Here is a 27169-nt window from a genome sequence, read left to right as displayed (position 1 = left end):
TGCTTTTCTAACAGGAAATAGAGGGGTATTACATGGTGAATCTAAAGATTCTACCAGTACTCCTTTTTTAAGTAATGCCGCTATTATAGGCTTGATTCCCTGCTCTGCATCCTTCCTCAAAGGGTATTGTTTTTTTTGTGGTCTAAATGCTGACTTCGGTGTAATGGTTACTGGACCTGCTGTCCGAATAAGCCCTACATCTGATTTCCCTGTTGACCAAAGAGTGCTTGGTATATTACACAAGGCTTTTTCTTCTTTTTTTAGCAAGAACATCAATCAGCTTTCCTCACTTTGCTGTAAGTGTACAGCTGGACGTGCTTGCGTTAACCAATTTAATTTTTGCTTCTGTATTCCTTGTTCTGACAATTCTAAGTCGGTTTGCCTCTCCCATCTTGTTACTTTTTTTCCTAGGTCCACCCATCTGACATCTTTATGTTTGGTTAAACTGACATGCGGTAGCCAGTTGGACTTACATAATCCCATGAATTCCTGAGGTAACGAACAACTCACCCCACTATTACCCTCAGTATCCCAGTACAAGGTTCGTAACACTAGTCTATTGGCAGGATTTCTGAACAATTTTTCCTCATGTTCTTTATCAGGCCCTGGTGTGCTACAGTAGTACAGAGTACAATGTAACAAATGCTGCTGATCAATGTGAAGGGAGGGTACCTTACTGATGGCTACGTTCATCAGTTCCTCGGTTACTGCCCCTGGACCAGTCATGACTAGATCCTGGCTGTACCAATAATAGGCTTCACCCTCCGATCGCACCACAAAAGTATTCATTTGCCTTTGTGCCTCCATACCCTTCATGGTAGGAACTACTGCTATGCCAAAGAGCTGCATAAGGTCTCTCCCCAGTAAATTTACTGGACATTTTGCAGATAGTACTATTTTACTTCTCTGGGTCATACCTGAAACAGGGTCAGTTATTGCTATATCATGGGAAAGTGGTTCCCTGTATAGCTGCCCGTTTGCTGCTTTCACTTATATGTAGTCCGGTGATTCAGAATGTTTCGGTAACTTTGAAGGGTGTATCAAAGTTCGTGATGCTCCTGAATCACACACAAATCTCACTTCCCTCCCCTCCACCAGAAGTGTAACTTCCGGTTTTGTGTCCGCCAAATAGAGCTCCAAGCTCAACAAGGCTAAATCTAAAACTTCGCTTTCCTCATTTTCTACATCTATTTGCACTTCCTCTATTCCTTCTACTGTGTTTACATTTTCTCCCTGCCCATTAGTCTCTCCTGATGACTGTTGAACGTTATGACCATCATATAGTCAATCCTCATCACTCCTATCTTTCCCTTCCGTAGACGTTTTTTTATTCAACCTGCAATCCCTTGCTAAATGTCCCTTCTTCCCGCATTTGAAGCACTCACCTTTTCTCTTTCTTTCCTCAAAAACCTCTGAGTCTCTGTCAGAGCGTTTATTGCCCTGAGCGTTTCTCCTACCCTTTTTACCTGACTGCACTACAAAGACCTCTGCTCCATCTTCAGCTGTGAAGACCTGCGTCTTCTTTTTTTTCTTACTGTTAAAATGTCTTTCAGCATGCCTAGTATACTCCAGTAAGGCTTGTAGCCTACTCGTTCGATGATCTGTCATATGCTTTGTAATAAAGCTACTGATAGGGGCAATGCAACCTTTCAAAAATGCATTTTTCAATTGTTGTTCATATGAACTATCATTTTTCTGATTTTCAGGAATAGACATACCACTATGGTTATTGAAACATTTTAATAATCTACCATAGTACCCATCCACAGTTTCGTTATTTTGTTGTATGCACTGATTAATACAGGTCCAATCTGCTCTAGGTTTCCATTTTTCAGTAATTCGGTCCGTAAGACCCTTCAACCTAGTGTCTAATTCTGCGTCACTATGTAGGAGTGGTTTAAGTTGCGCATCACGAGCACTCCAGACGCCACAAACCATGTGCCAGTCTGGACCTATAATTTGTCTAATCACCTTCTCTACTTCTTCCCCATTTAAGTGGTAACTCAATCGCATACCTTGTAAATCTTGTATAAACTTTTCATGATTAATTTTCGGATGGGGAATTCCCTCTGTAGCTTTCCGGATATTTTCCGGTGTCCATGGTCTATACACTAAGAGGGTTGGGTCCTGGCCTTCCTGTCCTGCCTGAGGGTTCGGTACTTCAATTAATGGACAGATTTCCTCATTCTCTTTTAGTGAATCTCTTCTTAGTTGAGTGTCCCTAAGCGTTTTACGTGTTCGGGACCTAGTTTCAATAGGTTCTCTTACAAATGGTTGTTTTAATACCCCTGTTGCCTCAGGATAACGTGGGGGGGGACCAGCCTGCCCTCCCGCTTCATATCCTGGATAAGGCACCGGAGGGGGTGGAGGGGGAGGGGCCGTCGCTACTACTGTATTATTATCTTCCTTATTTAAGAATAATGCTTTCGCATTTTTAGTCTTCTGTTCCCTTCGGTTCACTTCCTCAATCCACCTATGTGCTTGAGGAATACCCAACTGTCGCTGTTTTTTCGCCTGGCCTTCTGCGTCAGATTTTAACTGTTTCAAAAGTTTCACTAACGAAACTTTGTCTAATTTACCATCAAATTCATATTTATTAACCCATTTTGCAAAATATCTCACATTATCTGCTCTCTGCAATTGCATATACTTCGCATCATCCGTCAAAGGCGGATCTCGCGATCTCTTAGTGCACTGATTTCCCATGTCTTAAAAAGACTGTTACGTAACCCTTCTCTCGTACCACGTGGTATCTTCTTCCTTGTATCCACAGTAGTGTCTAGAATGACTGTTTACTTTGCTCTGTTTTTCCCCTGATCTATGACCAAATATACAGTACTTCAATACATTCTCGACCTGCTATTACAAATCTTAACAGTACACTGTAACCTGGTTCCCTGATCTAAAACAAAGACAAAGAGGGAAACTCTCCTTACCTGAACCTCCCGTTTATGACTGCACGTTTTCTTCTTGGGATCCAGTTTTCCGCTTTTCAGCCACAGATCAGAAAGTGGATAGCCTCTTTACACACAACAATTCAGTCGGAGGTCTTTTCACTCAAGAAAAACCATTTTGGCAGCTTCTCCTGCGCAGATTTATTACCACTCATGCACTCTGACCTGTAGCTTACCAAGGGAATTCCGGCTCGAAGGACCAAAATGTCAAATAAATTGTTAAAATCAGACTGTAAAAATCATTAGGCTTTTCAAAATGACAGTCAATAACACAGGAAGCTCAGGTTCAAAACGTTTTTACTAGTGTACACCAGGAGGCAAAAAACTATACAAAACAAGTATAGAGTTTTGACTGGCTTTATACAGGAAATAACTTTGTTTTTATAGCACTTACAATCAGCTTTTGCCCACCTTACTAACGTGGTCAGTTACAGGGCATTTACATCACTATAGCCCACAATATTTCATTCATAAAAAGGTGCTGAGGTAATGCTTTTTAAAAACTTTCCCATGAAAATAACACAGCCTTGCAAGGCACCTGGTCAATTACAATGTCTTTCTGTAAATGTTGCTCTTCCAAGGTTCCAGGCCTGTACGAATACAATAGTCAGTTCATTTCTTAATACGTTCCTTTGTTTCTCTGGTAAGCAGCTGTACTCTATCTTCGATAGAGCTCACAAGGCCACCCTCCTCGGTGGAAGGAAGAAAGATATACATGCATACATATTTATTTCTCTCTAACCCAGCAGATAATAATTGCTGAAAGACATAAGCCTGCTGAGCTGGCTACTGCCAGGGTCAGAGGTTAACCACACTGCAGCTAAGCTTCAAGCAATTACATGCAAGATCATTTCTACTGCCATATTGTTAAATAGAATCAAATGCATTACATATTATACTGTTTCTAAACTAGCACTACATATATGTTTAAGTACATATTTTTCTAACAGAAGGCATGTGATGATTAGTGATCAGCAGTATGGTTTCAAGCCGGGAAAGAGCACTACAGATGCGATCTTTGCTCTGAGAGTGTTGATGAAGTACAGAGAATGTCAGAAGGAGTTGCATTGTGTTTCTGTAGACTTAGAGGAAAGCATATGACAGGGTGCCTGGATAGGAGTTGTGGTATTGTATGAGGAAGTCAGGAGTGTCAGAAAAGTATGTAAGAGTGGTACAGGATATGCATGAGGGTAGTGCGACAGCGGTGAGGTCTGCGGTGGGAGTGACTGATGCGTTTAAGGTGGAGGTGGGGTTACATCAAGGATCAGCTCTGAGCCCTTTCTTATTTGCAATGGTGATGGACATGTTGACAGACGAGATCAGACAGGAGTCCCCGTGGACTATGATGTTTGCAGATGACATTGTGATCTGTAGTGAGAGTAGGAAACAGGTGGAGGAGAGCCTGGAGAGATGGAGATATGCTCTAGAGAGAAGAGGAATGAAGGTCAGCAGGACTAAGACAGAATATGTGTGTGTGAATGAGAGGGAGGATAGAGGAATGGTGAGGATTCAAGGAGTAGAGGTGGCAAAGGTGGATGAGTTTAAATACTTGGGGTCAATAGTTCAGAGTAACGGTGAGTGTGGAAGAGAGGTGAAGAAGAGAGTACAGGCAGGATGGAGTGGGTGGAGAAGAGTGTCAGGAGTGATTTTTGACAGACTAGTACCTGTAAGAAAGGGAAGGTCTACAACAGGGTAGTGAGACCAGCTGTGTTATATGGGTTGGAGACAGTGGCATTGACAAAAAGGCAGGAGTTTGAGCTGGATGTGGCAGAATTAAAGATGTTAAGATTTGTACTGGGTGCGACGAGGGTGGACAGGATTAGGAATAAGTATATTAGAGGGTCAGCCCAGGTTGGAAGGCTTGGAGACAAAGCCAGAGAGGCACAATTACGTTCATTTGGACATGTGCTGAGGAGGGATGCTGAGTATATTGGGAAAAAGATGCTAAGGATGAAGCTACCAGGTAACAGGAAAAGAGGAAGGCCTAAGATAAGGTTTATGGATGTGGTGAGAGAGGACATGCAGGTGGTTAGTATGACAGAGCAAGATGCAGAGGACAGGAAGAAATGGAAACAGGTGATCTGCTGTGGCGACCCCTAACAGGAACAGCCGAAGGAAGATGATGATGATAGGGATGTTTTATTACATCTTTCTGCTACTGAGGTTCTAAGTTTGTTGAAAGAAGCAAATTGATTCAAGGGGTCACCAAGAATTTTCAACCCTCTTTAAATTTACTAAACCCTCTGGTTCCTTTATAAAAAGCAAAACAAGCAGACATAACAAGCTTCTGATAAGCAGAGCTTTACGAAAAGGTGGCAGGAGAGATCAAATAAAAAGCAGGGTATCTTTTCAGAAAAAGGGACAGTCCTCCACTTCAGAATGACTATCAGCATTATTCCTCCTCACCCTTCCTGCCACTTCTGAAATCTGTCCTAGTTGTCAGTCTTCCCCTTTGGCATCATGTTCCCTCAGACAAATGGGTTCTGAGGATAGTTCATTAGCGTTACAGATGGCACTGGAAAGATCTACCCCCTTTTTGGGGGTATTCCTCATTCACCAAATCAGACAGAGCTACTGCTGCTAGTTCTAAAGCACATGCTTTCCTTGGTTGTCATAGAACCTGTACCCCTAAATTAGATGTGAAAGGGATTCTGTTCAAGAATATTTCTGATACCAAGAAGGATTCAGAGTGGAGACCAATTTTCTACCTTTCCTTTTTCAACTTGTTTGTAAAAGTGCCAAAGTTCAAGATGTTGACTTTACAAGTCCTGTTATCTCTCATTCCTCTTTGGAGTTTTTTGATAATCTCATATCACATTCTCATTACCACAGAGTTCAGAGAAGTCCACAGATTTTTTGTGTCTGGGTTACATGGTCAATTATCTGTGTTGTACTTTTGGTTAGTTAATATCTAAGGGTTTTTACCAAGTGTCTAGCTCCAGTGATGGCTTATTGCAGACTGCAGGGCAACCACATTTTTCCTTATTTAGATGATTTGCTTATCTTTGCAGAGTATTTTTTCCAGGTGTGAAGTAGTCCCTTACATTGGTTTTAAATGTCCTCTTCAACCTAAGTTTTCAGATCAGTAATCAAAAATCCTTCTTAATTCCTTCTCGCAGGATAGTCTTTTTGAGCATGCCTTCTAGATTCTTCCCTGCAAAAGACATCCCAGACTCAGGATAAAGTGGACTTTTGTCTAGAAGTCTTCCTGAGTTTCTGAAAATTAGTCTGACTTAAGCTAGAGTATTTTAGGATTTCTGGATTCATATTTCCATCCCAGCAAGTTTGGCTTTCAGTTCTTTAAATGATTTGTCATATATGGTGAATTACACTTGTATCAGATTCAGGATACCCTGCTTGGAACTACCATACTCTTTTAACATTAAAAACAGATTAGCAAAGCTGACTGCATAAGTCAATAATAGTGACATTTACATTCTTAAATGTATTTATGTTGATGTAGATTCTGCCTCTAGCTCATTTTTCTCAAGTACGTATTAATGAGATGTTGTGCTTGGCTTAGTATAGAGATTTCTCCTGAAGATCCAGAATTTCGGATTTTAAATATCCCCAGTTATCTATGTATTATTTATTTAATTGGCATTGTTAAGTTGGTCGATACACTGGTCTGTGGACCCTTTTCAGGTAGGGAGTGAACTCTAAAGTCAAAGGTAAAAATAAGAAATTCTTGTTGCATTAATAGTGTAGCCATTATTTAATGGTTAAAAAAAATTCTTGTAATGTTACAAAAACGGATTTACAATTAATCTGAAAAACTTCTGACAGACTAGGTATCCTTTTATGTCAGTCTGGAAAAGGAAGATATGATATTTTAATCAAATACATTTAATTACTTTCTGCATTTTTAGAGGAGCTAACAGACTAATAAAAAATGCTCTCCTTATACTCTCCTTATAAGAAAGGAACATGTACTCAGCAAACTTGTGGACTAATGTAGTACGTGAGAAGGTCCTCCTTATTTGAGCACAGGATGCTATTAAAATATCCAAATGAGATGCAAGTTCCCTTTGCCCTCACCTGTCCCACTTACTTATAGGAATCAGCTTTTCTATTAGCAATCCTTAGGCCAAAAAGTAATCCTGGAGAAATGGGTATTTCAGACATTAGAAAATGGTTGTATTATGTATTCCAGGAGAAACCACAAATGCAGCTTTATAGTACAAGCACTAGTGAACAGACAGAACAAGCTCTTCAGTTGTTGTATCACCTTCTGACAAAGAAGGCAGATTAACAAGTGCTTACCCATTCATAGAGATTCAAGTTTGTTTCAGTTTATTCTTTATTTTCAAAAATTATGATTCCCAGAGACCAGAAATAGATATGTCAAAACTGAACAGATTTATAGAAACACGACCATTCAGGATGGTAATGATAAACTTATTCTTCCTACTTACAGATGAAAGTTCGTACAGGGCAGCAGCACTGGATATGTAATATGCTTGCTTGTGTATTTCATTAAGGCCACAGCATATAAATACCTCAGATTTTGAATGGATCTCCATTAACCTCTGCCATGTGAGCTATCCACAGTCTCCAGAGTATTTATAAAATGTTAATTCTGCATCTGTCAGCAAACAAAATGTGACCATCTTTACATATCTGCACATTTGCCCCCTAATGGGCCAGTCATAAGAACTCTCTGACACAGCACAGTGGTCTTACCCATTCCACTTGTCTTCCTGTGGGAGAACAGTAAGCTATCGGAGCTCATATGTTAAGCCCATCAACATTAATCACTTTCCTAAGAGCAGTCGTAGATTCTTTACAAATGAGCGTGTTACTTCCCGAAGAAAAACGGCAGAGTTTTCTCAGTTGCAGACTGTTAACATTGATATCCACATTATCTTGTATTCTTCCAGTTCGTTATGCAAGGCTGCATGAGAAATGTTTCACTCATTCCTCAGGAATACCTGGAACCATTCTCTAGAGACAGTACTGCCTTCTGTGCAATTAGTTAAAAAGGAGTTCTTATGATGGGTCTGTCCAAGAAAGTTATCCAAAAGAATGACTGTACCCTCTTCTATAAGAATTCAGCATTCTTCAATGGACTGTTCAGAATATGCTTGGCAAGTCACTTGTCCTGTTTCTTTTTTTAAACAACCTTAATAATGGCCTGAAAAAAATTAAGGGAAGAAATTCAATTTTGCTATTCAGCTGTTTTTCACTGAATGCTTCAATGCACACTACCGGATCAAGGCTTCAGTATAATGAAGTTGGGGGGTAGTTTACTGATCTCAATGGACCATTTGCAGGCATAGTCCAGATGAATAGGATCACATAAGAAATTACCAACAAATACTTATATATGCAAGACTATGCTAAAAAGACATATACATTTGATGATGTCATCTTTATTAATTCCTCATCTGATGCGTTCAGATCCAATACTCTCTTCCAACTCTGCCGCTTCTTCGAGATCGTAGGATCCTAGGACTCTTGAGCACCTCCCCTTACCCATAATGCCCCATCAAACTAACATACCTTAGATCTGGTTTGCTGACATTGCAAACAGACATGGATTACGAACTCTTGAGTGCTTGTCATTGGTCTTTCCTTATTTTTGGTTAAGTGAGTGTAATTTTTCCTTGTTACCTTAAATATACTGTACTTTGTATTATTTTTCTTATACCGACTCCTTTGTACCCTTTCATTCCATTTATTCTTCGGAGTCGGTCCTTTTCTTGTACCCTGAGTACTCTTTAAAACCATTGTTGGTAGTTTTTTTCTTTTCCCCATTCAGTTTCTCTTTTTTTTTTTTTATTTTTTTTTTTTTTTTTTTTTTAAATATTTCCTATACTATTTTTATAGATTAAACTAATATATACACACACATATATATATATTTATGGGTCTAGGACTATTCACTGAAAGCACATTTCACTGAAAGCTAATATGGCCTTTTCCCCACTGTAGTGCGACCCTGGAGTTAGTATGCATGTGTATATATATATATATATATATATATATATATATATATAAAGGAGGGGTGTGGGGGGGCATAGCCCCCCTCATAGTCTGGATATATATTATGTTCAGAAAAGAGTAATATATTGGAATTGCAAGTATCAATGTATATAGTTTAAAATATTTAAAATAAGTGGTGGGCTACGCCCCCACACTATATATACTAACTCCAGGACCCCACTACAGTGGGGAAAAGGCCATATATAACTTTTAGTGAAATGCATTTCAGTGAATTGAGGTTTCAGTGAATTGTACACAGTCAAATGTGTTTCAGTGAAATGTGCTTTCAGTGAATAATCCTAGACCTATATATATATATATATATATTTATATAAAAAACATATATTTACATTTCTTTTAATTTTTGTGATGTCTTTGTACGATTTATCAATAAAATGTCAGACAAACCTTTGGGTTTTAAAAAATGTGTTTTCTGTGGACACAATATCCCAAACTCTGATGCCCACAGGGAACATTTCTGCTGTTTAGGGCCAGTGCGCTTGGATGTAGACTGTGAGATTTGTGCGTGATTTAATTCTTGGGCCCTATTGACAGGACGAACAAACTTACTCTCAGGTGCCTTCTTCCTTCCTAATGTTTTCCTTCAGTTCCTGGGACTCAAACTCCTAAGAAGCCAGACAGAGTGACTGTCTTTCCAAGGGCAGACAGGCACGTAGAAGGTCTCCTGATCGCCCTTCTACCCTGACCTTGGTTCTTTTGTTGGAGCCCTCAGCAAAAATTTTAAAAAAGTCTGATCTGAAGCTACAAACTCCAAGATGATCTTTAATCCATACTCCTCCTTTGACATCGGAGCCTATTTCTTCCTGGCTACATTCTCCCTTCCTTGAGCAGTAACCCAGAGGACACTCTAGGCCCCCTTCTATGGCCTCATCTCTTTGATCCTCCAGGAACCTCGCCGAAATGGATGTGGATAGGATGGTGAGCAAGTTCCTCAGGATGCAGATGCAAATGGGAGTACTTTCAGCTCCACCTCCCTTGAGTCTTGAGCTCCTACATTGAGCCACATAACCATTTATTTCTCCTCCTACAATCCATCCTTCAGTTTTGGAGCAGTCGGATCCAAAACCCTTGGGGGCATCTTCCTTGGATTCGAGCATTCTGGTTTCTTTAATTCCAATGGCCTCTTGAGTCGACTGGCACCGAGCACCTCTGAACTGGAAGATTCTCGGAGCCGAAGTGTTGGGGCGGACTCTGGGGGTTGGAGTCAACTCTGAAGCTTTCATAGCCATCTCTTCCCCTCTGAGCCTTGACATTAGATAGCTCACGTCCGACTCTTTTTTCGGGTGGGGTGCTGATGGAGTGGCAGAAGCTGATGATCAGAGAGGGTCCAATGTCTGAGCCATTGATTTTTGCTTCTCCTAGGTGTTCAGCTTTCGAAGTAGTGGAGAGAGTCTTCTCAATGGCTAGAGAACAGATGCCCTTGCTTTCTTCAGATCAGGCATCTTTGTCTCATTTTGTTTTGTGTCCTGAACCTCGATAATCCCTGGCTGAGATGGCCTGTCTGATCTAGCTTCCAGCCAACCCATCATAGTATAATTAACTCTTCTGCTACCTCCCCAGAGCATTCCACCGATAACGTCCCTTAGAGGAGAACATGCAAAAGGAGACAATTTGATTCCTCATGGGATCCCTCACTCAGGACACTGATTTTGATGACAGAGGGATGGGTTCCCCAGATTACCACTTAATGATGTCTTTTTTGGAGACTTGTTGGAGCTCCTTAAAGAAGTGGTTGGTCTCCTGATAACCCTTCTCAAGTGGATTCAGTGTTTCTGGAGGCTTTTGGTTCTGGCCCATTTACCCCCTGGGTAACTCCCCTGGTGATGAGCTTGTAGATTTGGTCTCTTGGTGGGAGTGGAAGGATCTGGACACCATCAAGCCAATTCCTAAGAGACCACCCAAATTTCTTTCACCTCCAAAAGACCATCTACACTGGACTAAGGGAGTGACTGTTGATACCATGGTTGTTACAGCAGCCATGAGAAAGGAATTAGTGCAACAGAGTTCCTCTGTCCATTCAGTCTAGGGCAATGAACAGGTTTGGGAAGAGTGCCTATTCTTCAATGACCTTCGCTCTTAGATCATAAATTATTTTTCACATTTTAGGAGACTTCAGTGAGATTTGATCAAGGAGCTTACCAAATCACTTTCATAGTCCATGTCCTCCAAGGAATGGAATAGAATTTCCTCACAGCTGGCTACCCTCTGATAAATATCTAATTCGCTCATGTGGTTAATTTCATACACTGTGGAAGGTGCATCATGGGTGGCGGATTTAGGCCCATCTGTTAGGGGACATGCCTGGATGCCCTTGTGTGACTTTGCGGAGCTGTTTGTCTTCTTTCATCAATGCATCCTTTGATGGAGCATTGCTTTTTAGCCCCAATGTGAAAGATGCACACTCCAGGTGTGAACACGAAGGAAAGACCTTAATCTGCTTTTGGTGTGCGTTTTTCTGCTCCTCAAACATCTTTGTCTAGAAACCAGTGAGATTGTAGAAAGATGTGGTTTAGAAAGTCTCTCTGTCCTCTCTAGGAGACGTGGAGATAGTTCCCCTAGAGGCAGCGGGGGGACTCTAATGGAAGACACCGTTCTCATGGCAGAGTGGTCTGCACAACCAGGGGTCAAGAGATTCTTTCTCAGACCTCATCAGCACTTCTGAATGGAGGTCCCGGCAGGGGGGGAACTCAAATGGAAGACACCGTTCTCATGGCAGAGTGGTCTGCACAACCAGGGGTCCAGAGATTCTTTCTCAGACCTCATCAGCACTTCTGAATGGAGGTCCCACTGTCTGTCCTTGAGGCGGTCTGGGGACATCTATCCCTGCACCAGAGAGCCTGGCTAGATATCACAAAAGATTCATGGTTGCAGAGGATAATATTCAGAGGTTATATTATACCATTTTCCCCAACCTCTTCTGTCTATTCCAAGGAGAATCCCCGATGTTCCACCCATCAGAGGAAATCAACTTCTCAAAAAATCAAAAAGCTGCAAGAAAATAGTCATCCAAGAAATTCCCCACAGACCCGAGAGGATCTGGAACTTTGTCAAGATTCTTCTTGGTGCCATAAAAGACAGGGGACTTGAGACCAGTTGTGGATCTCAGCAAATTAAACCAGTCTGTTCTGTGTACAATGTTCTGGATGGTCACTGTTGTGTCTATTTTGCCTTTGCTGCACAAAGATGATTAGATGTGCTCAGTAGAACTTTAGGATGCATACTATCATATCAAAATGAACAGAAGCTTCAGGAGATACCTTTGCCTTTTGTTTGAGAGCCAGTCATTACCAGTTCAGAGTAATGTCCTTTGGTCTCCCACAGCCCCCCAGGGTGTTCACCAAGTGAATGGCAGTCATAGCAGCTCACTTGAGACTGCTTGGATTTAGAGTATTTCCTTATCTAGATGACAGGCTCCTGACTGCTTCAACTGGGCATCAACTGATTTAAACAATGTACTCCAGCTGTGCTCCCATCTGGTAATATCAATTAGTTACAACAAACCTCATCTCACACTGACTCAGAATCTGGAATTCATTGGTGCTCATCTGAATACAGTAACTCAATAGCTTCTATTCCTCTGTCTCGAAAAGACACCATACAATTCCATGTCAAGAAAATAGTTTGGAAATCTTCCCTTCCGGTCAGATTGATACTTCAAGCTTTGGGTTCCATGGCAGTAATAGTCACTCTTGTACCACTGGTTAGGTTCCATAGGAGGATCCTTCAATGGACTCTGACCACTCAGTGGTCCATTCTCCGACAATCATTATCCGTGCCAGTCAGAATTATTCAAGTGAGAAAAATTACCATCTGTGGTGGATCTACTCCAGTCAGCCATCCTTTTTTCTCCCTGAAACCAAGGCCAGACTGACCACTGAAGCCTCTCGACTCAGGTGAGGGAGGTATTTCCTGGGAATGACAGTCCAGGGCTTATGGTCTCCTGAAGAGGCCAAGATGCGTATTAATGTCCTGGAGATGAGAGCTCTCCTCCGTGCGTTGCGGGCCTTTGAAGACACCCTTCCAACTGGGACAGTTGCAATTCAGACTGACAATATGTCAGTAGTCTAGTACAACAACAATCAAGGGGGAACCAGATAGTATACTCTCTGGTGAGAAACTGTGAGAGTTTGGCAAGGTGCGATCTCCCTCAATCCCTTTCTAATAATGCACATTTCGGGGAAATCCAGTGTGATTGCAGACAAGGTAAGTTGATCTGTCTTGATGCCTTATGCGTGATCCGTCAATGGGGCCAACCATGCTTTGATCTTTTTGGTTCTCCCCTCAGCAACAAATGAAGCCAGCAAATTATTTGCCCTGAACCCCCACCCCCACTGGGGGAGTCACCAAGAGATGCTCTAACCATTTGGCCAAAGTAACCTTCGATACCTGTTTGCCTAAGAGGAAGCATATCTGAACTCCAAGCTCTGTATTCAAAACGTCCTTATTTTGTTTTTCACAAGGATAAGGATCCCCCAGTCTCCTCTACGCTTATTCCCCATTACCCCCCTCATTCCCAAATTTCTACAGAAAGCATCTCAATTGAAGAGCAGTTATCCTCATTGCCCCACACTGCCCTCATTAGATTTGTTTTCCTTTCCTCTAGCCTAATCTTTTACATCCATCCTAGGTTCTAGATTCAGCTGCAGATGTCCTGTCTTATTTGACAGGCATGACTCACCTGCACATACCAAGCCTCAAGCTGACCACATAGTTTCTCCAGTTCTGTTGATTGCTAGACAGCCCAGGATCTCCTCCCCCCATCCATCACATTTTATTTATCTTCCCATAATGCTTCCACCAGAAAAATTTACAAGAATAAATGGAAAAGATTTGCTCTTTGGGCCCTAAGCAAAAACCTGGATATGCTTTTGGCACCTATTTCTAATACCCTTGACTTTTTAGCCACAATTTGCAATGAAGGTGCTAGTTTCTTAACTATAGAGTCCAATTAGGAGCCATTTTGAACTTTCATCTGGGAGTAAATAACTCTACCTTAGCTTCCTCTAAACTTTGCAAAGCCTAAGAGTAACTTTTTTAATTAGACCCTCATTAAAAGATCCTAACCTCTCCTTGGGATTTAAAAGTTTTGCTTCAGGCCTTGACTCAACATCCCTTTCAACCTTCGGCTAAATATGACCATAAATTTCTTCTTGGAAGACTATTTCTAGTGGCTATTACATCTGCTAGCTAGAAAAGTATCTGAACTCCAAGCTCCGTCTTCGAAACCTTATTTAGTTTTTCACAAGGATAGGATATCTTTACATACCAACCCATCTTTTTTTTTTTTTTTTTGTACCAAAAGTAGCTTCTGAGTCCAATATTAATCAGGCCATTAATCTCCCAGTTTTCTTTTCAAACTTCTCAAACAAAGGCGAGTATATGTTATATCTATTGGATATACAAGGACAACTACACTTCTTCTTTCACAGAACCAAGGACTTAAGAAAATCTGAACAATTGCGTGTTTCTTTTTCCGATTCCAGATTAGGCAAACCGGTATCTAAGGTTACTTTGGCCAAACTGTTCACTGGTTGTATTATCTTTGTTTATGAGAAAGTAGATTTGTCTTTACCAAAGCCTCCAAGATCCCACTCCATGAGAACTGTGGCAACTTCTTTAGCCTTTTGGTCTAGAACTTCCTTGATGATATTTGTGCAGCTGCAACATGGGATAATCCCTCATACCTTTGTTGCTCATTGCAAACTGGATCAGGTCTTCTGGGGAAGAGCAGCCTTTGCCTCAACGGTGCTCTGGAATATCCTTCCTTAGAGTCCTCTCAGGATTCAGGTAGCTGAGGATTCTGCCGCATCAGTTGAGGAATGAATGAAAATGACATCAGATTAAAAAGTCACGTACTCACTATAATGTTCCATCTGTGTTGTCCGTTTTCATTCTTCCTCAGCTCTCCGCCATCCTGCCCCCTTCCTTAATTTCTTATGATGAGATTGAAGAGTATTGTCGGAACCCCTCTTCTTTGTCAGCTCCGTCTTCCTTTCTTTTATGATCCGTCACTTTTTATGTCTAGGGGCATCAAACTTGATCCTACTATCTGGAAGCAGCCGCTGAGTCAGATTTGAGTATTGGATCCGAACCCATCAGTTGAGGAAGAATAAAAATGGACAACACAGATGGAATGTTGTGGTGAGTACTTAACTTTAATATTTACAGATGCAAGACTATGCTAAAACATTTAGTACAGAAAGCAGTTTACAATGTCAACATTTGAATGGAAAATGGAATTATGCTTAGCAGAGTTTTCTGGATAAGATGTGGCCATAACGACTGAGATGGCTTATGCTGCAGGGACATCGTTGTAGATGCTCTGAGGCAAGCTTTTTACCAACCTTTTGTTCAGTGATGAGCTGAATAAAAATCATCCATAAGGAAGGAAACTTTTTCAAAAAAAAAAAAAGTAATTTAGTGGTATCCAAAGCTCAATGCTCAAAGTTAATCTACCATAGCAAACATAGAAGACAATGTGTGTGATACACGAATCACATCTGGAAATAGTACCTGCCTCCCAGTACCAGTTTTAAAAAAGGTAGTCACTTACTTTGTATCCATATCTGGCGTTAAACTGGGCTGAAAATTAAGGGAGAAATGACCACAATCATGTCTCACATCTCTGCGGTCATATGCATGTACAGCACCCCTGCTCACCCCTACCCGCAAAAAAATGCCATTGTAAATGTCTGATGTCACACTTGGACAAAACAGAAAAAACAACTAGGACATATTTGCTGTCAGACAGATGAACAGAATGTTCCATTACTGTTCCCCAAAAGACAGTCTGTTGTATATGCAAAACAATGTTTGATTGTAAGGAAGATGAACAAAATAGTTACAGTAATAGTTACAACTTACTTTTACACAGTACACTGCTCCTGCACAAACTTGGTGATCATGTGTGCACCCCTCTGAAGTTTCTGGGGAAAGTTAGAGAAATGACCACACCAGCCCAACACAATACAGTGACCACTGAGGTTCAGGAGAAAAGTTAATAACATCACCCACAGCTCTCCACACAAGCTACAACAATCTTCTATGTATGCCACTGAGTAAGGCTGACTGATTTTTAAACTAGGTGGGATTCATGGCAGAGTCAACAACTAAGCAAGTGTCATAATCTACGTAACACAACCTTGGTGTGGGAGCCATTAGCCCCCTAGAAGCTCTGAAGGTCTGGGTATTCTGTGATGCATTTAATCCCTTTGTGAAATGGGTGCAAACTGAGAAGATAACAAGGATCAGTTGTTTTCATCCAGACAGCTCCAACAAGCTATAGTCACATGTCTGCACAATTCAGATGTCAGATTGTGATAGGAGAATAACCATCTTGCAATGGGAAATGTATTTCACTTTTGTTTCAAACAAACCATTGACGCACATTAAAATATTCAAAGCTGTTTCACATCAGACTAATCCAGCAAAACCAAAATGACAAGCTACAGTAGGCAACTACTCATTTTCCTCTACAGAAACCCCAGCAACCCCACCCCTGTAACTGTCAACCTGTTGCCTCCAGAATCAATAACCAATCCAAAAATAACCAGGGGCACTTCTAAAATATTAGTGCTACTAACGTGAGTAGTTGACAAAATAAAAAGTTAAAATAACACGCTTTTTCTGAAGCAAAAGAAATCTGTAAATCTATTATTGTCATTAAGAGGAATCCACCACCTTTTCCTCACAAAATTTAACAGTTTTACTAGGGATTGGGGGGGGGGTGATTTTGAGCCAAACTTTGAGACAGTTGAGAAGGATACCCAACTCCCAACCAGCAGTTATTGCCATTAAGTCTGATGGCATTGTAATAATTTTTCACCTATGCTAGTCCATTCCATACAAACAAGTCACCACACGTTAGTATTCATACAAATAAGTCACCACACGTTACAGTATTCCAAGTTGCTACACACATCACAAAGCCATATATATTGCCAGAAAATATCTGGTTAATCACTGCCAGCTTGACTGGAAAAAAAACACTTCACTGCTTCTGTCTCGCACCATTCATGTCCTGAATTCAACTGAATGGATGTTTAGAGAGTCAGAAGGGGACAGTCAGTGAAGCAGAAAGTTACAATTTTATTTTTTTAAAGAATTTTATATACTTTTATTTAAAAATATGCATTATATTGATCTCTGTCTGGCTAGAGTGAATACTTAATTCTAGTAAGCATATGGTTTTGCGCCTACCATTTTAACATCTAATGACCATTGCTTCATTGACTTGAATGGGAATGTCAAGTGAAGCACCTCCACCCTGGGGCATCCATCACATTGTGGGGGTGGGCACATTTTGTAGAACCAGGTCACAACAGTTTATTATTTAGAGTAAAACAAACTACATAGTTTGTTGCTGTAAGAAAACTGAAATAGTGTCCTTCCAAGCACTGCTACTTAGGCAGTTGCCTAGTTGGCCTGTGGGTAAGGATGACCCTGCTTATTGGCATAACATGCAGGCAAGGTTTTCATAGTTGAGTGGACAGTAGAATTTTGACCCTCACAATGAACATTTTTCCTCCTGAGCTATAAATATATTAAAGGAAGGCCTAGAGAACCTAAGATCAAGAAAGCTTCTTTATTTAAAAAAAAAAAAAAAAAAAAAATGGAGCTGCATGTATTGGACTATATCAGTAGGGTTGGAATCGCCGAATTGCCCCATTCATACGCTTTGGAACTCAAGTAATTTTTTCCAGCCAAACTTGGCATATTAATAAATCGAGGTGCATGTATGAGCAATTTAGAAGCTTCCTAACCGATCCTGCCAATTCAGCAAATCTGTTCATGTGGGATTTCCTTAAAGGTGTTCTTTAATTATGGTCTCCTACAAGACATATTTCTTCTTATGAAATTTTAATTTCATGCCAGAGAAGCTTACATTGAACCCTCATACAACAGATGCATGTTGTTTAGAAAATGTTTTATACTAGCTGTGAATTGAGTCTTGCATTCTTGTTTATAGGCCCCCTTAGTGGTGTTCAAAAATAAAAGGGTGTCCTTTAAAGGAAAACTTTCATTCATGCCAAACGTTTATTGGTAGTGTCTCTGAAATTTTCCACATAACTGCCAAATCTGATGATGTCCTTTTCTTTCTTCCTCATATATGGGTTTGGATCTGATCCTCGAATCCGACTCGGCAGCAATTACCAGACTGCAGATCCAACTCTCAAGCTCCACCCTTTACCATAATCCCCTACTCCATCCCTATTGCCTCAGACCTCATTTGAAACTTTCACGGACAGACACAGGTTCCACACTCTGGCACTTTTAATGGTTTTGAGAGTTTTGAATATTCTTTTACTAAATTTTTGATTACTGTTTTGCTGGTCATCAGGGTTATTTGACTTTCCTTTCCCTTTCAGTAATATTTCATAGTACTCTGACTCTACCATTATTGGTATTATTTCTCTCTTTTACCCTTCACTCTTGGTATTTCTCTCTACCTTAGTTGGTAGTTCTTTTTCCCGTCTTTAATAACATTTTTTTTTTTTTTTTTGGTACTGTTTTGCTTTTCTTACTCACTAAAGAAATCATATCTGACAAACCCACAGGCTTTTGAGATGCACTTCTTGTGGGGATAAGATCCCAAACTTGGATGCCCACAAGGAGCGAGTTTATTCCCTGGGAGCTAGGCACTTGGACATGTCATGCAGAATCTGCTCCACATTTAACCAAAGATCCCTGGCTGACGGAAGGAAAAAGTTTAATACAAAGGGTTGTTTTCCCTCTTCTTCCACTCCAGGGGCTCAAACCCCTGCCAAACCTAGTACGTCTGTCTCTGGAGTACTGAAAACATTCCCCTTAAAGTCCCCTAGGTCTTCATCGGAGCTGACAACAAAGACTAAAAACTCTCAAATCCAACCCCTCTGGATCCAAAGATGTTTTGATCCAAAGCCTTCGGATCCTAAGGCTTCGGCCCCTACAGTTATGATAAGTGCAACAGTTCCCCCTTGGATCCTAAGTCATTGGATCCGAAGCCAGGTACTTCCTTTAGGAGTGCTACTCCAGAGTATGTTGTGAAGACAGTTTCACCCACTTTGCCTGCTCAGCTTCTCCAAACATCACAGAAGCATTCCAGGCCCCCTTCCACCTCTTATTCTAGGTCCTCCAGAAGCTTGTCAAAAACAGATGTGGATAGGTTGATGCAAAGGTTTCTCAGAGCTCAGATCCAGATGGTGTTCTTATAAGCTCCATCCCTTATCGGCTCCGTGAGTATGCCTATTACAGCTAAGGCTGTTATTTTTCCTTCTCTGATTTGTCCATTGATTTCAGAGCCCAGAGATCTGTGATCCCGGAGAAGCTCGATGTTGGATCTGAGGAAAGTTTCTTTCTCCACTCTGTTTCCATGACTGATTCTGCTTCAGTACCTGCAGATTAGAATGGGTCTCTAAGCCGAAGTGTTGGTGTTGGATCAGAGGTGGTATGTTCAGCTCCAGTTTTGTCAGATCCACCTCCTTCCCTCGGAGCTTTGGTCCCAGACAGTTTGGATCCAATTTTCCCCTCAAGGCTTGAATCTAGGGGTGGCCTAGATCTACCTTCTTTGGAAGCTTTGGCTCCAAGGGGGCGGTTCTGGGCTTCTCCCTGTCCCTCAGCCTTCGAGGTGGTGGAGAGGACTTTTTTTCTCTCCAGTGAGAACAGTCTTCTCATATTTCAGATCCTACTCCTTTTCTCTCATCGGTTCTGAGCTCTGAGTCGGTCAGCCCTATTACACAGGGACAGACGGCTTCAATGAGTCTCCCAGCCAGTTTCACTGGAGGAACTTCCCCTCTCTTCTGACACCTCTCCAGAACATCCCACGGAAGATGTGCCTGGAAGAGAATGTGTAAGAGGAAACACAGACTCCCCCATGGAGTCTCTCATGGCAGACACTGATTTTAATGGAGAGGGATCCCCCAGGTCACCACCAGATGACATCTGTTGTAGAGATCCTGAAGCAGAAAGATGGTTGGTCTTCCCAAACGTCCTCTCCTTAAGAATCTGTGTTTTTGCAGGCTTTAGTTCTGGCCCTTCTGTGTCTTGGTAACCCCTTGGCAGATGAACTTATTAATCTTGTTTCTCACCGGCATGGAAGGAGCCAAATACTGTTGAGCCCATCCCCAAGTGATCTGACAAGTTTTTGGCCCCACCTGCAGACAGACCCCACTGGAACAAAGGCATCCCAGTTGATGCTATGGTGGTGGTTGCGGCAGCAACTAAGAAAGAGCAGAGTTGTTCTGTCTATCCTCCAAACAGAGTACAGAGTGTTGGACAGATTAAGAAAGTGATTGTTCGCCTCAGCTACTCTCTGAGGTTGCTTAATTATCTGGTGCACTTAATCTCTCTGAAGTCTAGTAAAAAACTATCAAATACTCTGAGCCTATGTCTGTTGAGGATTTCTAAAGGACCTCCTCTCAGCTAGCCAGTCTTTTTATCTATTTCAAGCACTTCTTACAGCCATATGTCTGGATGTGGCCATGTGACTTTGTATAGCCCTTTAAGACGTCTTTTGTTAATGCCCAATTTGATGGCACTTCTTTGTTTGGGCATCAGTAAAAGATATGCTTACCCACAGTGAACAAAAAGGAAAGACCCTGTCTGTTGTGGGGATCAAATGTTCTACACCTCAACAGACCTTCTCTAGGAAACCAGAGAGGTGTGCAAGAAAACGTGATTCTGTCATTCTCAAGGATCCTTCCAGGATTTGCATAGGGATAAATCCTCCAGAGTCATAGAGGGAAATTTTAATGGTAGATGTCCCCCTAGAGGCTGAGGGGGCCCTCAGAACCAGGGTTTAGAGGTTCTTTTTCAGAGCGGCTGAATCGGCGCTCCTGAATTGCTGCCCAACTGTCCAAATCTGGGGGCAGTCTGGGCTTGGTTCTCTTTGCACTTAGATGCCTGGGCAAACATCACAAGGAGAGTTATGAATGCCAAGAATAATATCCTGAGGTTATTGCATATCATTTTCCCTTCTTGCTCATTGTCTCGGGAGTAAACTTCCTGACTTCTGCCCAGTTAAAGGAAGGCCACAGCATAAGAAATACAAAAGCTGTTAGGAAAGAGTCATCCAGAATGTCCCACCCGACCAGACAGGATTTGGAACTTATTCACACTTCTTTTTAGTGCCAAAGAAAACAGGGGACCTCATTCCCATTTTTGATCTAAGCAAATTGAGCCAGTATGTAAAGAAAGAGAAGTTCCTAATGGTCACAGTTCAGTCCATGCTGTCTTTTCTGCACACGGGATGTTTGGATGTGCTCTGTAGATCTTCAGGATGTGTACTATTGATCCAGAACACATCTCTGCTTTTGGCTGGGAGCCAGTCATTATCAATTCATGGCTCTGCTCATTGGACTCGCCACAGCCCCCAGGGTGCTTACCAAATGCTTGGCAGTAGTCGCAGCTCACTTAGAGACTGAAGGGATTCCAGGTGTTTCCATATCTAGATGACTGGCTCCTAACCACCCCATCCAAGCATCAACATGCCAGGGACTGTTTGCTCCAGATTAGTGACACTTTGGGCATTATGATAAATCTTGCCAAGTCAAAACTTGCACTAGTTTAGAGCCTGGAAGTCATCAAGACAGTTCTGAACACATCAACCAAAATAGCATCTTTGCATCTCGACCACATTACTTCTATCTGAAACCAGGTTCAAGCTGTCCTTTCCCATTCATCTGTCCCAGCACAGTTAGTGCTTCAAGCACTTGGGTCGATGTGAGCTGCCATAATACTGCTACTTCTTATACGCTTCTCTATGCGGGTTCTCCAGTGGACTCCAGCTGTACAGTGGTCCATTCTAGATGAACTCCTGTCCTTTCATGTAAAACTCACCCCAATTTGCAAGCAACAGTATTAATCCCAACCAAGAATCCATTAAGTCAAAAGTCAGAAAAGGTCAAAAATAACTTTGTCATTCAACCATACACAAATGCACAGCTGAATGAAATTATGTTTCTCCAAGCTCAACATAAAACAAACATTAACACAGCAGCACAGAACAAATGCACATAACAGTAGTGAGCCACTGAAGGCGCAAAAGCTTCAATCGCTGCATCTCCCACACCAGCACCAGCTACAACCAAGTCCCAGACCATCCGCAAGCAAAGAAGCTTCAACCACTGCATCTCCACTCCAGCACCAGAAGCATCCAAGTCCCAGTACAACCGAAGACATAGAAGCTACAAACTGACGCATCTCCACTCCAGCACCAGCAAGTCATTCCCACTCTTCGGAGTGCCTAAATGTCAAAGTGCAAGTGTCTAAGGAGGGCCTATCCAGCAGTGACCTCTCCTAGATCAGCAGATACTTTGTGTCTGTTATTGATTAATGTGGTGCGTTTTCATTCAGGATGTTTCCCTCAACCTCCATTGCCTAACTGTATGACTGTGAGCAAGTCACTTAAGCAGACACTATTCCCAGGCTGAGTCTGAGAAAGGCCCATGGAGATCAGTGCTCTACCCTGAAAAACAAATATAGATAAATTTAATTTATTTATTTTATGACAATATAAATCATTTTATTTGCTTCTCGTTTTCACCTTCCTAGAAAGTATTGAATTTGATTGGGTAGCAGGACTTTATGATTTTGCCTTAACCCATATAACTGCCATGCTGGCATGGCACAGAGGAGATTTGTCTTCTGTAGATATTGATACTGAGATGTTTTTCAGCTGATCAGATGCAGAAAACATACATTCGCCTTTGTTCTATTTCAGAAGTCCTTGTCAAAGATTTAAAGCTGTGAGTACACAGCAAAAACATTTTTAAGTATAGTATGTTAATTGAAATGCAGCTTTTGCATAGCTTCCCTATAACGTGGGATAATCAAGTTGATTAAAATGTCTCACATTCTCATGCTGCATCCTCTGTCTTCAATGCAGTAGTCAAAACCTGTACTTATGAAAGTAAGCTGACTTATTTATATGTTTTGCTGGCAGTGCCTTATCTTGTATCCGTCTTATTTGAAAACGGACTTATATTGTCTGGATGATTACAGGGTAATTTCCTGTAGTCTTTAATTTAGGTATTACTACTACTGCTACGATGGATATTTTGTCTGGTCGTAAGATGCATAACTGGATTTATTATACTGAGAGTTATCTGATGTCAAAAATGAGATTGTAGTTGATTTAATTAACATTCAGAATTTTGCTAACTATTCTATGCCTTTTAAATTTTCAAAACTTTTAGCGCTGGGAGTCAAAAGTATTGCAGTCTAAAGCAATTGAAGGTTTTTTCAGAGAAAGCTGTTCTCAACAGTTTGTGCTGCAGTTGCCACAGAGCTTGCGTCAAACACTTCCAGGATCAACAGGTTTGCTGTCTTTTTCAGTTCTTAATTCATGTCTGAGTAATTGGTCTAAAACCATTACATTTTGCAGTAGTTTACTGAGCACTAGTTAAGCACTGTATAATCCTATATCACTGCAGTACTAATTACTTTTGTAGCATTCCAGCAATTTGTGTCATTCTTGGTAGTTTGTCTTTTTTTTTTCTATATTTTTGCTCTTTGAGACTTTGCTGAGAGGATAATGGTCTCCTCTAAGCACTGTAGTTTTACCGCTTAAAGTCTGATGTGGTAGTTTGTATCCTTGGGGAAATGTCTTTTTAACTGTAATCATAACATTTGGCTTCTGGTCACTGATGTTAACCATCATCCTCCAGTCTTTCAGCCATTTGGTTCTCCCTGTGAGGTTAACACCTGTGTTGCGGTGTTATTTCAACACCTTTTTTTAACTTGACATAGTTGCATATTTATATTTGTTTACTGGGTAGTTCACTGCTCAATATTCACCAATTTTTCTGCCTGGTGAAATACAAACAAAAAATACAGAAATGTAAGCAGTACGGGAATAATTTAGCTTAGTAACATAGGGGGTAAAAAAATATATATATATATATATATATATATATATATATATATATATATATATATATATATATATATATATATATACACACAGTCTAGTGAGCAAGCAGTAAATCCTGAGAAAGAAGAGACTTGGAAAGGTGATAGTGTGCTAGGTGATTTCCTGTGTTGAAGCAGGAGCATTTGGCTTAGATGAATTGCTTTTTAAATTGCATTTTGAATTTGAAGTGTGTGTTGATTTTTCCTTTAAGTTGATGGGGAGAACTTGCCCAAGATGATTTCAGAGATAATGAGAGTTGGTGTGGCTAGTGAGGAACGTCTTAGATCATATGAAGAAGTTTTTCATGAAGTCTAGCTGCAAGGGGTGAAATGTCTGACGAGGGAGTAGTTTGAAGAGTTGGGCTCATAGCAGTAGGTTAGATCTTTGTTTTATGGTAGCCATTTGCTTTTTCTATAGAGCTAAGGGATGCTTACAAAGATAAGAGTTTGTAATGAATTTGGCACATGCTGTCAAAAAATGTCTGGAGTGTTTTTGTTTTTTTTTTCCTGGAGGCAAAAGTGAAAATGGGCATTCCATATTCAAGCTGAGGAAGGATAATTCCTTTGCAAATGGTTGCTAGTTGATTGGGATAGAAAAGGGAAGGTCGTTTTATGGAAAGGAAGAGGAAGGAGTGTATTCTGACTTTCAGTCTGTCTGTGTGGAAATGACTGATTAAGCTATAATCATAGGTATTTGAAGGTAGGAGTTGCTTCTGTGGAATGGTTGTGAAAGTCAAAGATGGTCAGAAGCTTGGTGACATTTCTCTGGAGTTTCAAAAAGCATGGTTTGTTCATGGAGGGGTTGTGAAGTTGTGTATGGTTTATGAGCCACTGGTGGAGCTCATGTATGTCAGACTGGAGCTGGCATGGAATGTCGGTGCGAAGAGTGACCTGATCATTAAATGACCATGTAGAAGAGGAGTGGGAGATAGGTGGGTGGTCTCAAAAGAGTTTAATATAGAGAAGACGAGGCGGGCAAGGATGATTCCTTGTGCTGCACCTTTGGTAATGTATGCAGATTCTGATTGGGAGGATCCTATTTTAACTCTGAAGTGTCTGTAAGTGAGGAAGGTTTTAAACCAGGGATTGGTATGTGGACTGATGACCAATTTCAATTTTTGGGAGAAGATAGTGGTCAATGAGGTTAAATGCCTTTGCAATGTATATCAATAGGGCACCATAAGGAGGTCTGTATGAGTGTTTTACAAGATGTCAGCAGTCAAGGACCAAAGAGCTGTCATAGTACTTTTTCCTGGTTCGAATCCATGCAGTTTGGAGAACTGCAGGTGGTCCTCCTGGATTTATAGATGGTATAGACAATCTTTTCCAGAAATTTACTCAGAGTTGGGAGAATGGATATTGGATACAGGTGAAGGGTAACTTTTGGGTGAGTTTGCTTTGTGAGGTAGTTTAATTAGAGCAGTTTTTCAAATCTGTGGCAATATGTTTTGCATGAGACCTAGATGATTTCTGCAGTGATTTGTGAACCAAGGGGTTATGTTGTCTGTTCCAGGAGGAATGCTGGTGGGAGTATTTAAATAGAATAGAGATGACTTTGAGACATGCATTTGAAGTAGAAATGGGGAATGAATGGTAGTGGGCTGGGAAATGCATGATTAATGGGAGGTGTGAAATGTATTGATGGGAGATTGCTAAATTCTTAAGGAAATCTTCTGTTGAAAGTTTGGTGTTTATACAAAGGGTGTCATGATGATGATTTCTTTCTGTAAGAAAAGGTTAACATTATTCCAAAAGTGTTTGAGGGTAATTTAAGAGGGTAATGTGTTTCTTTGGTGATTTCTTTTGTGCCTATTGATGGCCTTCTTGGCTAGGATACGTACTGTTATAATAAAGAAAACCATTACAAAGATTTATCATTTTCATGCACAATACATAGGCAGTTTCTTTTCTAATGGTTGTTATCATTAATCAATTTAACATTGCATGGATGAAGTCTTGCCTTCCTTAAAATCTCACTTCTCCTACTAAACATTATTTGGCACAAGTTGCTCCAGTAGATTCTGTTTTCATGTTCATCATATTGATCACTGCTGCAGGCTATATGGGTTATATCCTTCCAAGAATATAACAGCCAGCCAGCTTCCAAAGCTTCAGGGCACATTCCACATGTCAAAACTATCAAGCAAGTTTGGAAGCTTGACGCCCATCAGAGCTTTACTGCCACCGAGAAGTACGCTGCTTTGAGGCATTTGAGGATCAATGGTCTGCTTCTGCATTCCTTTGCTGGATAGATAAGTTCCCTTTGAGAAAGAAAACTTCCATTTTCTTAAATTTATTGTAGTTCTATGACTTTCCTCTAAATGAAAGTTATTTTAAAAGAGCGTTGTGTTTTAACAGACTGTTTTGAGACTGTGACGTTGTTTTAAATGGAGCACTTGTTTTTTTTCTGTTAGATTAAGTAGTGCAAACTAACTGAAAACATTAGCATACAATGGAAACCCAAAACTGCTCCAAAAACAAGTTTATTCTCAATAAAATCAGGTTTAGCCCTTTTGTTCCTAATGGAACGTCATCAGAACAAATATAATTAATGCAAAATGCTTTTATAGTCAAACCAATGGGAACCAAAGTAAAAAAAACACATGACTTGCAAAAAGCACATGACTAAAGCACATATGCATAAAAGCAGAAAGAACTTTTAAAATTACACAGTTTTTAAGTTTTAAGATGGGTACAATAGAGCACCCATCATTTAAACCAGGTGGCAACAAGGCATTTAGACATATTTGCCATTTTAATTCTTGTAATAAAAGATGTTTCATCTAAAATTCTCCCTTGTATATCTTTTTTAACTTGCTGCATATTGAGAAAACCAAACTTATGTGTGGGATTAGCCCTAATATGCCTATATAGGATATTGGTAGTTTTTTGCTTCCTAATATCCAATATATGTTCATATATACAATGATAAACTTGCATTGAGAACAATGGCCAAACTTATAGGTTCCCCTTCTGCCCACAGTGGGCCTAGGACTAATGTATAGTAAGCTGTTTAAGGGACCTATCTTTACACTATACAAAGATAGACGTAGAAAACGATAGTTTTGACATCAAGAGGGATAAGATATAAAGTTGAAGGTCATTTTTACTGTACTTCCACTCAGGTCGTTTATTTAGCCCAGTGTCAGGACTGTAATCATATTATGTTGGTAAAACCTCCTGTAGATTACGGGATCGTATATACGAACATATATTGGATATTAGGAAGCAGAAAACCACCAATGCCGTATATAGACATATTAGGGCTAATCCCACACATAAGTTTGGTTTTCTCATTATACAGCAAGTTAAAAAAGATA

The 27169-nt window shown here is 40.7% G+C and overlaps 1 protein-coding gene across 1 annotated transcript in view; it reads left to right on the top strand.

The window, feature by feature from the left end:
- Nucleotides 1–27169, top strand: part of LOC122788261 (stonin-1-like) — a 1416105-nt gene that overhangs the window by 813915 nt on the left and 575021 nt on the right. The window contains exon 5 of the mRNA XM_044055325.1: nucleotides 23135–23255. Within this exon, the coding sequence (XP_043911260.1) occupies nucleotides 23135–23255 (121 nt within the window). The remainder of the gene's footprint in view (nucleotides 1–23134; nucleotides 23256–27169) is intronic.

This window comes from Protopterus annectens, chromosome 1.part2 (assembly GCF_019279795.1).
Source record: "Protopterus annectens isolate FY-2018-M chromosome 1.part2, PAN1.0, whole genome shotgun sequence".
Taxonomy (NCBI): domain Eukaryota; kingdom Metazoa; phylum Chordata; order Ceratodontiformes; family Protopteridae; genus Protopterus; species Protopterus annectens.
The sequence above is the reverse complement of the archived record's forward strand: the minus strand, read 5'-3'. Positions and strand labels throughout refer to the sequence as shown.